Genomic DNA, 12,624 nt, shown 5'->3' with positions numbered 1-12,624 from the left:
TTTCATTTTCAGAACCGAGACCTACTGATAGGGTAAGGCTGACTCAATAATTTGTTTTCAAATGGGTCTGGAGCATATGTCTGCAAAGCCAACATTTTGTCTGAATTGCTGTGATTTAAATTGCACAGTGCTTGTTTTTAAACTTGTATGTATTATTGGTTATGGGAAATGGTTTAAATTGGTTTTATGACCTACAATTGTATTTACATACATACATTGTTTGCAAGCTGCATTCATAGTACAAGTTTAAGATGGTTCTGTACTAAAGTAAAATTGTGCTTTGTTCTCCTTAGCCTGGTAATACCACAGATAATGGTGAGTACCTTTTGTAAATTTGTTAATTTTGTCAGTTATTCATGCTGAGATCAATCCTACATATTAAGATGTCTTTTTCACTTTTCAAACAGAAACAGCGCTGTGCCGAGCTGTGAACAGGTGAGAATTTGTGGAGAATACCTTTCCTCCAATCAGACCATGTTGTAGTGGTCTGCTCAACCTGCTGATAAATGCCTTCAGTTTTCAGTGCAACAACTCAGAGCACACAGTGTGAATGTCTTAGCATTTATGTGAAAACTTAAATCAGACGTTTGATTGGTTTTAAATAATGCGTCGTGCTGAGTGCTCAATCCAATTGTTCTGTTGTTTGTGCCTGAGTGTATTTTGATTCCTAAGAGAAGGTTTATTTCTTTCTCTGCAGTTCTGCTTTGAATAATTTCCTGATTAATGTTAACAAGACCCAACTGTGCGATTTCAACATTAAAGACTATGCATGCGCTCAGGTAAGCTCAGTCATGTTCCACATTTTACACAGAAATGTCTATGTCAGTTTACATTCAAATACAGTAATGAATTGCAGAACTTTTCCCACCAAAGACTGAATTTTGTCGATCTGATGATGACATTGATGACTTGTTGAATTGAATGAGTTGATTGGCACACTGTTTACATCCATGTCCCCTGATGACATCCAATTCTACATTGTCACCTCTCTCTTAACATCTCGACCCTTGCACTGCGATATATTGGTCTTTAGAACCCCATCTGGTCAGTGCAGTGCTTTTGGGAAGGACATGTGCCATCCTGATCTGGTCTGGACTACATGTGACTCCAGTCCCACAGCAAAGTAGTTGACTCTCAACTCTGAGCAATTAGGGATGAGCAATAAATGCTGCCAAGTCCTGCGACACTCACATGCCGTGAATTAAATCTAAATGTATGTGTAAAACGTCATAAGTACAATGAATAAAAGCTTTACTTTTAATGTGTTTCTTTTCAGACTGATCTGCTGCGTTCAGGTTTAAGTAGTGATGCTTTGACAAGTATATTTGAGTGCTTTGTTGGTCCAAAGGCTCTGAACAGGTCAGATGAAATGGCACTGACTGTGTTTGTTCAGAAACTTAACAGAGCCACTTTGAATGAGGCACTGGACGACTTCAACAACAAGGTAAATCGTTTCCAGCAAACGTTAAGTACAAAGGCGTGGAAATATTCAAAACACAAACAGGAAATGCAAGGAAAAATGAACAGGTCTGGCTGCATCTTTGGAGAGAGAAACAAAGTTAATGCTTTGAGTCCCATATGACTCTTGTTCAAAAGAATTGAGTTTCAGATCAGCATTTTCTGTTTTTGTTCCAGATTTCCAGCATCTGCAATATTTTGTTGATATGTGACTCATTACAATATTTCCTATTTGTCTGAGCCCTGTCAAAGCTGCAACTTGAGGTCTTCCTGATTTGAGTAACATGTAGCCTGCACTGTTATTGGATTCATTAAGAGTTTGGGTTTTCCTTGCTGGCCTGAGTTTCAGGTTCGCTTTTACACTGAAAACAGGCGCCTCTATGACCGTACTGCTGTACAGTGTCGGTGCAGGGGTCAGCTATTTGGCCAATCAAGTCTGCTCCGCCGTTGAATGAAATAATGGATGATTTCATAATTCTCAACACCATTTTCCTGCATCATCCCCAAATCCCTTGATTTCTGCACTGATTCAAAAGCAGTGTTTATCACAATCTTGAATATACTTAATGAGTAGGCCTCTACAGCGCTGTAAAAATATAACAATCTATGTCCTCCACATGTTCCTCCATTATCACTCAATCTACTTGATCCAATGTATTCTTGAGAAACAGCCTCCTTTCTTGTTGTGTTAGACGTATGGTGATGTGGGAAATTTTTATGAACACAATCTCGGACAGCTTGCCTTCTGTGTTCCTTAAATTGCCACTATTCCTGAGAAGACACATGGACTTAAAGCCCCCACCCCCAGTATAAATGTGCTGGTGGCATTTACACCTCTCTGTAACTGTTATTGCATCCTTCTCATTCCTTCCCATCGGCAAATCAGTTCTGTCCTTGAACATTCTGAAATGTCCTCTTTCTCCAGTGCTGCAATGCTCTCTAATCAAAAACCCCATTGCTCTACCTTTCTTCCTTTCCCATCTTTTCTGAATGCTTTGTCACCTCCTATATTTCACACTTAGACCTCCTGTTTCTCCAGCCAGCTCTCTGTTATTGCTGCAGTATTCCTGTTCCCATGTGGCAATTTTTGACCGTAACTCCCCAATTGACCGTAACTCCCCAATTGACCGTAACTCCCCAATTGACCGTAACTCCCCAATTGACCGTAACTCCCCAATTGACCATAACTCCCCAATTGACCATAGACTCACTATTTTCTCATACATGCAGAGCGATGCTGTTGTGGATTTCCATATCTGCTCCTTTTCTCCGACACCATCTGTTAACTTATTCTTCTCTATTTTCGGGCTATCTACCTCTCTCAGTTTCCTGCACTCTGGTGTTACTTGCCAATATTCTCTCCTGGCTGCCTCACTGCTATTGAGTCAGTTTAAAACCCAACACCAACAAAACGCTGCACAAGGAACTCAATCCCAGTTCTGGTCAGATTCAACCCATCAGGCTTGTACAGGTGCCATGCTTCCACAGCTCATCCCAGTGTCCCAGGAACCTAAACTACAGCCCACTTCCTACCGCTGTGCAGTCAGTATGATGGGAAACCCCATGGATTCTGGGCCTTTTCAGCTTTGATGTAGATTTTAAAATTTCCACCTATTTTCTGATCAACATGTTCAGAGATATTGTGGTATAGCTGTTGAGTAGGTGGGACTGAACCCAGGTCCTCTGTCTCAGAGATAGGAATGATATCACTGCCCCACATGTGAAATAACCCTTTAGAGTCTGGCATCCCACCACCAGTCACCCATTATTTACAAAGACATAGCCTTTGACAGTGAGTACAGTGAAAGCTTTGTAATGTCTCTTGGTGTCATCTTAGGTACAGGGTACCTCGGTTCAGATAGTTTAAGTGTTGTTACAGAATTAAAATATTTTAAAAAAGAGAAGCATGGAAACACAAAGTTTAAAAAGTCTAGAATGATAATAAAGAGATCTTTAAAAATGCTAATGTTCGAGTTGTTTTTCACTGAATCCATACCTTCCAGACATCAGAGCACGAGGCCTCGCTGCTTCCACACATCAGGCTCCAGCCCACAATCCACCTCTGGAACTCGTGCCCCTGGCCAGCCTGGGCTTGCACTGTTCCCACGCAAAGCTCCACTTCCGAGATTCGGGACATGCTCGCTCTGCTCCCATTCCAGGCTCCAGCCTGTGGCTCCTATTTCTGACTTCCTGCTGGCTGACCTCATGACAGTCACAGCAACACGTTCCCTCTTTTAATTTCTGCACATGTCAATTTCTGTCTTGGGGAATGAATCCAAGGAAGTGTCCCCTTTTCCCTACTGAATGTCCTGGATCTCTTGCCATGTGACTGTTTGTTAGTCTAAAGCTGTATGCTCTTAACTGCTGCCGAGCACTATAATAGTTGTTTGAGGCATTGATCTTCCCTACTCCATGGATTGGTGCATTACTGAGTAGCATCTGAGCTTTGAAGCTGTTCCTGGAATGTGGTATGAATCTTCTTGGTAACTAAACTTAAACACATGTTATTGCTTGTTTCAGACCCTGAACACATCATTGATTCCATTGATGGCAAAGATCACGTTCATGAATGCTCTGTGGGAGGTTGTGAAGACCAATGAAAACTTAACCAATGCAGATTTCCTGAGGAAATGGTTCCAGGAGAGACTGAGGCCTTTCATTGCTGGTATTTCCCAGTCAGTGCTGAACCGCCTCCTGATGAGGAACATAACCTGTGATGGTTTCCAAGCTGTGTGAGTGTATCCTTCTCTATTACAATAATTTATTTCCTTGTGTTTAATTATAACAATGACCTACAGCAAATCTATTTAACTATAAATGGCAAGGGAGCACATGTGATTTAAAGGATCACATGGTGGTGAATCTGAAGAACCATGCTCACATCAGGACCAGGGAATGGTGACTATCAGTGTGTCACTGCTTCTAGACAGAAACTCATGTGTTTTATCATTGTAATTACAAATACAGTAAGATCTTGGAACTCATTGAAATGTTGCAACTCTCAAGGCTTTCTCAGTCACCTGAGGTATGAGAAAATAACTGATGGAATTGCACTGCACTCGGAATTAGACCATCTGAAGAAGGAGGTAGTCATTTAACGAGAAGACATTTATCAACCTGTTTTGGTGATGATCATTATGAAAGGTTCATTTCTATAATATAGACACTGGAAACAGCTTGGATTGACTGACAGTAGAGCTGAACATCGACTGTTGTTAGGGAGGAATTCTGAAATTGTTCTCTTGACAGTTTAAAGCCAACAGTAGATTTAATATCTCAGAATTAACGTTGTAAATGTTTCTTCATCCAGCACCAAAGGCCTGAGCAATGGATTCAGGGATATGCCACGTGGAACAAGAGCGACTGTGCTGAGAGTCTGGATTCTTGGTTACCTCAACGCTTCAGGTAAATCAAGTTGTGAGTCAACAGAACAGTAAATGAAGTTCTGATTCCAGAGACTTGGTGCTAATTAACTCAAGGTGTGTTCTCCTGATTTGTAATTATGTCTCACCTGGTTAGAATTGATGAGAAGTTGACATTTACATTTGCAAATATGTTTTGTTTTTCTCCCAGAATTCCAACTTCGCTGTTATGAAAACAACAGTTTTGTTCTGTACTTGGACGTCAACTTCCAAAGATTTCGCGAGTTGCTGACTCTGTCAGAAGCAATTTTTCTGCTTCCTTCCAATCGTGTTGATGAGGTAAAAGCAAAATGATTTCTGTTCTGGGGTGGGATGCAGATGGCTCTCTGGGTTTCCTGGTCAATATTATTTATCTGACATGACAGTAGCAGCTACAATGACTGTCAAGTTTAGTCTGACAGTAGAGCTGTGTGAGTGTATCCTTCTCTATTACAATTACAGAGTTCGACAACATAGAAACAGGCCCTTTGTCCCACCATGTTAATGCAAACCAACAAATATCGAACTACAGTAATCGCATTTACCTGGAGAGTCATAACGTGTGTCTTTGTTTTGTTTGAAGCCTGAGAGGAATTGGTGTACGAGTTTTGTATTTGGACCCTTAGTTCTGTATTTTGGCAGTTAATCATTCCTCAGGAATTTAAGATAGTTTGTTAATTAATGAAAACGCAAGCAGTTTAGATATAGTACATCCATGAAATAAACAGAAAAGCTCTATAATCCGTGACAGTTATGGATGGTTTAATACACGGAGTGTCGTACCTCATTGAAATTGCGAAGATAACTGTCTGGCAACCACTTTCAATTGTCAGGCCCTGCTGGAGGAGCCTGTTTGTAGAGCCTTGGAGCTTACGCTGTGTCAGGGACTTTTCTAAATCCCTCTCGCCAATGGCCATAGGACATTACATACAATGTCAATATCTGCCCAAGCCCCACTGCCCACACAGCGCCACCATCTGCCCAGCCCTGCTCATGTCAGCGATCATTGTGTAACTGATGGGCTCTCTGTTTTTGCTGAAGATTCCAAGGAATGCAGTACAATTATTCTCAATGACAGAATAACCCTTGCTGGCTTGTCCGCCTCCAGCTTACAATCCATATGATCAGAAGCTGATTTATTTCTGAGCACAGCTTAGGGCAGGAGTTGTCAGATAGATTCTATCTTTAACTTGCCTTTTGTCATTTTTTGCTGCTGTTTCGAGATGTAGAGAGACATATGAAGCTGTCTAAGGTAGGTTTATGAAAAGTTTCAAACTGAGAAAAGTAAAGTAAGGTTTCCATTTTTTCCAATGGGTGTTATAAAAGTGAAGGTAAAACATGGGCAATATTCCTGACAAAGCGACTTATAAGCTTCGTTTGAATAATGTGGCACTGAGGTGTTATACTCCCATGTGACTGCCGCACTTGTCCTTTGAAGTGGTGTAGCTGGTGGGTTGAAAAGGTTCATGCGCAGCAGCGTGGGGTGAGTTGCTGCGGTGAATATTGAAGATGGAACACACTGCTGCCACTCTGCCTTGCGAAGGGAACAACTGTTGAAGATGGCGTATGGCGTGTCAATCAAGTGGGCTGCTTTGTCCTCTTTGTGTTGAGTTTCTTGAGTCATATTGGAGCTGCACTCATCCAGGGAAGTGAAGAGTATTCCTTCACAACCCTCACTTGTGCTATTGAGACGGTGGAGAGAGTCTGAGCATTTAGGAGACAAGCTTCCAAATTATTGGCTTTCCATAATGTTTTGCAAACTTAGTTTGATTTAATTTGTGCATTTGATTGCAGTGCACAACCTGCTCCTGGTTATCTGAATGAAACGATGAACTGTGTTTGGTTTTTCAGGTATTGAATGTCACTGACCCCAGGGATGTGGCTGATGTTCTGAGTATGCCTGGCTTCATTGACAACAACAATATTCTGACTGCGATCTTACTCCGTATCCAACCCATTCAGTACCTGGCTGTCTTTGTGGATGAATTCAATCGACAAACCCGAGTAAGTTGCAAGAAAGAAATAAGAAATATACAGGTGGATATGGACAGGTTCTGTGAATAGGCCTAAAGGTGGGAGTTAGAAATGAACTTGGTTGAGTATGAGATTAACCATTTTAGTCGAAAGAATAGAAATGGAACTCATTGTTTAACTTCTGAGTGCTTCATTGCAGAGGAATCAGGGTGTCCTCATATTGCAGAAAACTAGTGTGGAGTTACAGCAGGTGAGAAGGAAGCCAAATAGAATGTTTGCATTCATTGTGAAAGGAATATTGGAAGAAATAGAGCATAAAATAGAGAAACATTGCTGCAAGTGTAGAAGGCATGAGTGAATCCTCACCTCATGTGTTGGATGCAATTTTCCCACCCTTATTTGTCGAAGGATATATTTGCATTGGAGGCAGTTCAGAGTGGGTTCAGTGGATTGATTCCAGATATATGGAGTATGTCTTCTGAAGAAAGAGGGAGCAGTTTCTATCTGTACCCTCTTGAGTTTAGAAGGCTGAGAGGATATCTAATTGAGGTATAAGGGAATTAAAAGAAGATGTGTCCTCTTGTGGAGCAACTTAAAATGAGAGATCATAGTTTGAGCCCAAGTAGTAGTGATCTTTCAGCAGAGATGAAGAACAATTACTTTTGTCCAATGCTATGGAATCCACTATCACAGAGTGTGGTGATTAGATTTACCTTCTGTTTGATTTCAGAATCAGAATGCAACGCCTTTCTTTCCTCAGAAGTCTAATTGTGGTTGTAAGCAGTGTTCAATCTTAATCTTCACTTCAGGAAAGCTAATCTTCATGACTGGATCCAATGGTAGAATCACAATGAGGAAATATTTGACAACATCTTGTGTTTGCAGCATTCAGTTTTATTTCCTTTTCCCTTTTGCAGGGTAATCTGCCAACTGCTAATCGAGCTGCCATCATAGAGGGTCTGTGGCCTCAGTTCATCAACAACCTTCCTGTACTTAATGACACAGAGAAGAATGAATGGCTTAATGTCAGACTATCTCCATATCTTCCATTCATCACCACCCGGCTTTTGTCTTCCAACAACACGTTGAGAGTTGGCTGCCTTTCCTACAGGAAAATGTAAGCTCAGTCAAACTTGTTCTGAATATATTCTCAGAGCAGGGAATTTCTATCATGCCCCATGTCAATTGTTCCCCTGGATTAGAGAGCTCATAATGTCAGCAGAGTGCTGCAGATGAAAGTCTGAGAAATGGCATTCTTGACATGACCAAGACCATTGAATGTCCGTGCAGCTATTGTGTACATGAAGGGGATGGGAGATGAAAGCACAACATGCTGAGTTCACATTTCAGCTCTGTGTCCTTTCATCAGAACTGAAGCATAATTCAGAATAAAATTGGTGCAGAAAGAATGTGAGAAATTACCAAGCGACTAGAAAGAAAGACACAAAACAGAAATGGACTAAAGACTATGGTGTCAAGTTTTTAGCCTCAGTGTTGAGTGCAGAATGCTGTGATGTGTACAATTGGATGACAAAACACGTTCTTCGAGCTTGCGTTGATGCTCATTTGTCCAGTGCAGTGGACCACATTCAGTAAGGAGTGAGGGCAATGGGGATAGTTTAAAAAAGGCAAGATGATTCAGATGGGTTTGCAATCTCGCTAAGGCACTGTTCCATGAAACATACTCCCATGTAATTTTCCCTCCTCAGCACCTTGTCCAGCAACATATCACGGATGACTTCATTGAACTGAAACATTAACTATCTTTCTCTTTGCAATGATACTGCCAGACCTTCTGATTTTTCCAGCATTTTCTGTTTTTGTTTCATATTTCCAAAGTCTGCATTATTTTTGTTCTTTATGAAATGAATGAAGACACACAGATGCACACACAGACACATGTGTGGTCTTGCACAGCTGCACAAACATGTTAGACTTCTTGTTTTCTTTGTTTTATTAGCATTAATACTATCATCTAAGACATCAGCTTTAACACTTCAAAAATCAGGCTTTAGGGAGCTCATGTTGTAGAAGTGAAAACAAATACTCCGGTAAATTATACTGCATGATTTCTGGATAGTTACCTAATCCTCCATTCCTAAATTCAGAACTGATTTGTATCATTCTTCATAATCCGAGCAGGACAAAATGCAAAAGCCTTGAACTAAATTTCCTTTTAATCTCTATATTTCATGCAGACCATGGCATAGTAGATTAAAGTGCACAAAGAATAATATTAGACATACAGCAAACCTTTTATTAACAGGCAGCTGTGGGACCAGAAGTGCGTCAGTTGATCACATATGTGCTTAAGATGGGCTTATGCCTGAAACATCAATTCTCCTGCTCCATGGATGCTGTCTGACCTGCTGTGCTTTTCCAGCACCACACTCTGAACTCTGATCTCCAGCATCTGCAGTCCTCACTTTCTCCCAGTTGACCTCATAATCTGGTTGATAAAGAGAGCTACAGAATCAATGTATAGCGACACACTAAGTAGTAGAAATGTAATGCAGGAGTTTGCACATCTCTGTTATACTTTATTTGCAGCATAAATCACTCAAATAGTAATGCAACTTTGCCTCAAATTAAACCTATCGGCCTGATCATTTTCACTCACACCCTGAAATTATTGCCCAGATATTGTGAAATTGCAATAACACACTAAAGTTCTGGTGTTTCAAGTATCTAATTTTTGCTGGTTTCTCAAGAGTGCTGGTTCATAGGATCCTGGGTTAAACAAAGTTTGCTTTCCTTTTTATTTAATTCACAAAGCTTGTAGGTTGCGGCTTGCTTTTTGTTGTACAGTTATGAGACCTTCCATTTTCCAATGCATTGTTTTAACGTTACTCTGTGGAATTGAAGTCTATCTGAAGATGAAATTCTGAAATGTTGTTGTATTTTATCCTTAGTGTGCGAACTCTGAGTGCTCGTTATAGGGATTTTACCTCAAACAAGCAGAAGGAAATCTACAATGGCATCAAAGCTTATCTGCAACAAGGTGACATTAACATACATTTGGTTCAATGGCTTTGAAATAAGCAGATTATTATTTGTCTGATTCAAGGGAATTGAAAACTCAGCCAGGGTTGTTGCAGCCTATTAATATCCAGAGACCTTTACTGAGACCTACACCTGAGGTGATGGATGGTGAGTAGAGAATTACAGGAGCAGCCAGGATGCCAACAGTGCACCCTGTTTGGGTTCATACGTGATAAACGACAGAATGGTGTGAGGCTGCAGACAGCTATGGATCTATACCCCACTGAGAGTCACTAAAATGAGGAAGGAAGAAAGATTGTTTTAAACTTTACATTGATTCTGGAGGAGAAAGCTGAGAATCTCTATTGTCAGCAGTACCGGTGAAGAGTTTGTAACATGTTTTCAAAAGTATAGCTCTCCGTTTTACTCAGAGTTGATGTGGAGTTTTTTTTTGCATAACAGGTCCCAAACCCAAATGCTATGATGTGAATGATCCAGTCCTGAACTCCACTGCCTGGTTTGCTCAATATCTGGGATTATATATGAACCAAATTTCACTGAGTGATCTTCAATCTTTCTTTGATAATGAAACACAGGTGTGTATTACCCTTCTTAATCTTATGTGAATGATTGTGTTCTCTGGGAAACAGACCTTTACTCAAAAATCCAGTTAGGTTAACATCCAATTGCTTGACCAATACATTCCAATATGTTTGGTAATATAGGAGCTTGCTTCCAGCAGCTGTAATTCCAAGTTTTAGTCTAGTATCACACTGATAATGAATCAGCCTATTTGAGATCGTGGCTGAGGAAGTCGTGCAACTTGAAAGATGAATTGTCAACTTGCGATTCATCTAAAAGTGAATTTTGATTCCTACTGGCTTTTACACTGAGAATTTGCCAGTGATGACACTGTGTGCATTTGGTGCCAATTATGTTCGCAGTGATTGTGGCTTGCAGCTACACAAGCCAGAACATTTCATTATTTAAAATGTGAAAGAACACTGAATCATTGGGGCTAACAGTTAAATACCTTCCAATCTTTGCACAGCTTCAAGAATTTGTGGTAGATTCTGAAAACCTGGCACTTCTGGACAATCTGACACTATCCACTGAAGTTTCAAAGTTCTACCTCCGATTGCTGCTTGCCAACAATCCGAATGTCAACGTTTCAAGGTATATCTGAGATGATGCTTATTTTCCCAACATTGATTTTGCATGGGTAGGTTGAGGACAGAATCCTTTTGGAACTGAACCAAATGCAGAGAATATGCACAGTCAGATATTTGAGCAGGCATGTGGAGAAGGAGCGGTGTTGGCAATTTGGAACAAGTCTGTCAGAGGCCGAAAGGTGAAGTTGGGTTGGTATGGGGGAGATAAAGCCTGAAGACCTGTCAGTTCTGTGAAATGGTCAGCCAGATTTGGATAAAGTTATTAATTGTTTGAACTTTGTTTAATAAGAAGGCAGTTTAGAACTTAATAATTTAAGGGTTAAAACCAACTCTCCCAGTTAGTGAGCAGTGAATCCTTGCAGATGTTGGGACCTGAGGCTGGTTGTGCCAGTGATATTCAAATAGTAAATATTCAAATTACTGATCGCAATGAGTGAAAAAGGGCCGGAGAGAAGGAGAGTTCCTCATAAAAGCAAATTACTGCGGATGCTGGAATCTGAAACCAAAAGAGAAAATGCTGTAAAATCTCAGCAGGTCTGGCAGCATTGGTAAGGAGGGAAAAGAGCTGATGTTTCGAGTTTGACCCTTAGTCAAAGCTTTGAGAAAGGGTCAGTTAGACTTGAAACATCAGCTCTTTTCCCTCCTTACAGATACTGCCAGACCTGCTGAGTTTTTCCCTCGAGAGAGTTCCTCATCTCTGTGTGGAAACAAGTTCTTTCAACTTGGAAATAAAAGGAATTAATTTTCTGTAGAAATAGGCTGAGGAACATTATAGAAACCTTGTTGATGGAATAGACGATGATATTCCCAAAAGTGTGAAATGCTATGACAATTTCTCTTTGAGCAAACCTTAATGTATCGATCAAGTGTGAGCTGAATTGAAAGGTACTGATACACTTTGTGACTGATGCTCTTTTGCAGGCTGCCAAACTCCCTGGTTTGCTTCATTACTGATACTGATCTGCTTCAGTCATTGGACACACAGCAAGTCTTGTCTGTAGTAGCAATAATAAACCAAGTCTGTGGACTCAACATACAGCCAAACACCACGTCCAATGAAACAGCACCAGTTGTAGATCCAACAGATGAACAACTCAGGGTACGTGGGAAAATAATCGACTGCAGAACATTGAACTGCATGATCTTAAGAACATTGTTACAAAGATGCTTCATGTTAAATATTGTTTTGGAGAAGTTGGGCATTGAGAGACTCTGTGCTTTATACTGTTGCCTTCAATATTTTTTATTGAAGCCAGCCTGTGCAGAGAGAACGTTTTTCTCTTCTTGAAGAGTGTCTTTTTGTGTGTGTTCATGAATATTTATGGGGAAAAGCATTTATGCTTCTATCTTCCTGACTGTGTGTGTAAAGTAATGATTGCATCTTTACTCAGTGTGTTTTGTTTTGATAACAAATGAATTGTGTTTACGAAAAACTTGGTTGAAATATATATTTGTTTAAAATCTAATTCAAATATGGTATTTAATTGGTCATTGTGAAAAATGGAAGAAGTATTTTTGTGTAAAATAAAACAAAGAACTGCAGTTGCTGGAGAACTGAGCCAAAAACTGAAATTGTTGATGAAACTCAGTAGGTCTGGCAGCTTGTGCGGGATGGAAGCAGAATTTATAGTTGGAGT

General features: G+C 40.4%; 1 protein-coding gene across 1 annotated transcript in view; it reads left to right on the top strand.

Moving 5' to 3' along the window:
* LOC122560428 (uncharacterized) overlaps positions 1-12,624 on the top strand; it is a 200,925-nt gene that overhangs the window by 19,363 nt on the left and 168,938 nt on the right. The window contains exons 24-37 of the mRNA XM_087998069.1: positions 13-32; positions 294-315; positions 408-435; positions 698-779; positions 1,277-1,444; positions 3,979-4,190; positions 4,769-4,863; positions 5,032-5,159; positions 6,711-6,863; positions 7,751-7,950; positions 9,746-9,834; positions 10,278-10,411; positions 10,867-10,991; positions 11,909-12,086. Of these exons, the coding sequence (XP_087854195.1) occupies positions 13-32; positions 294-315; positions 408-435; positions 698-779; positions 1,277-1,444; positions 3,979-4,190; positions 4,769-4,863; positions 5,032-5,159; positions 6,711-6,863; positions 7,751-7,950; positions 9,746-9,834; positions 10,278-10,411; positions 10,867-10,991; positions 11,909-12,086 (1,634 nt within the window). The remainder of the gene's footprint in view (positions 1-12; positions 33-293; positions 316-407; positions 436-697; positions 780-1,276; positions 1,445-3,978; positions 4,191-4,768; positions 4,864-5,031; positions 5,160-6,710; positions 6,864-7,750; positions 7,951-9,745; positions 9,835-10,277; positions 10,412-10,866; positions 10,992-11,908; positions 12,087-12,624) is intronic.

Source organism: Chiloscyllium plagiosum, unplaced genomic scaffold, assembly GCF_037043375.1.
Source record: "Chiloscyllium plagiosum isolate Xiang-an unplaced genomic scaffold, Cpla_swu_hap1 HiC_scaffold_20, whole genome shotgun sequence".
Taxonomy (NCBI): domain Eukaryota; kingdom Metazoa; phylum Chordata; class Chondrichthyes; order Orectolobiformes; family Hemiscylliidae; genus Chiloscyllium; species Chiloscyllium plagiosum.
The sequence above is the reverse complement of the archived record's forward strand: the minus strand, read 5'-3'. Positions and strand labels throughout refer to the sequence as shown.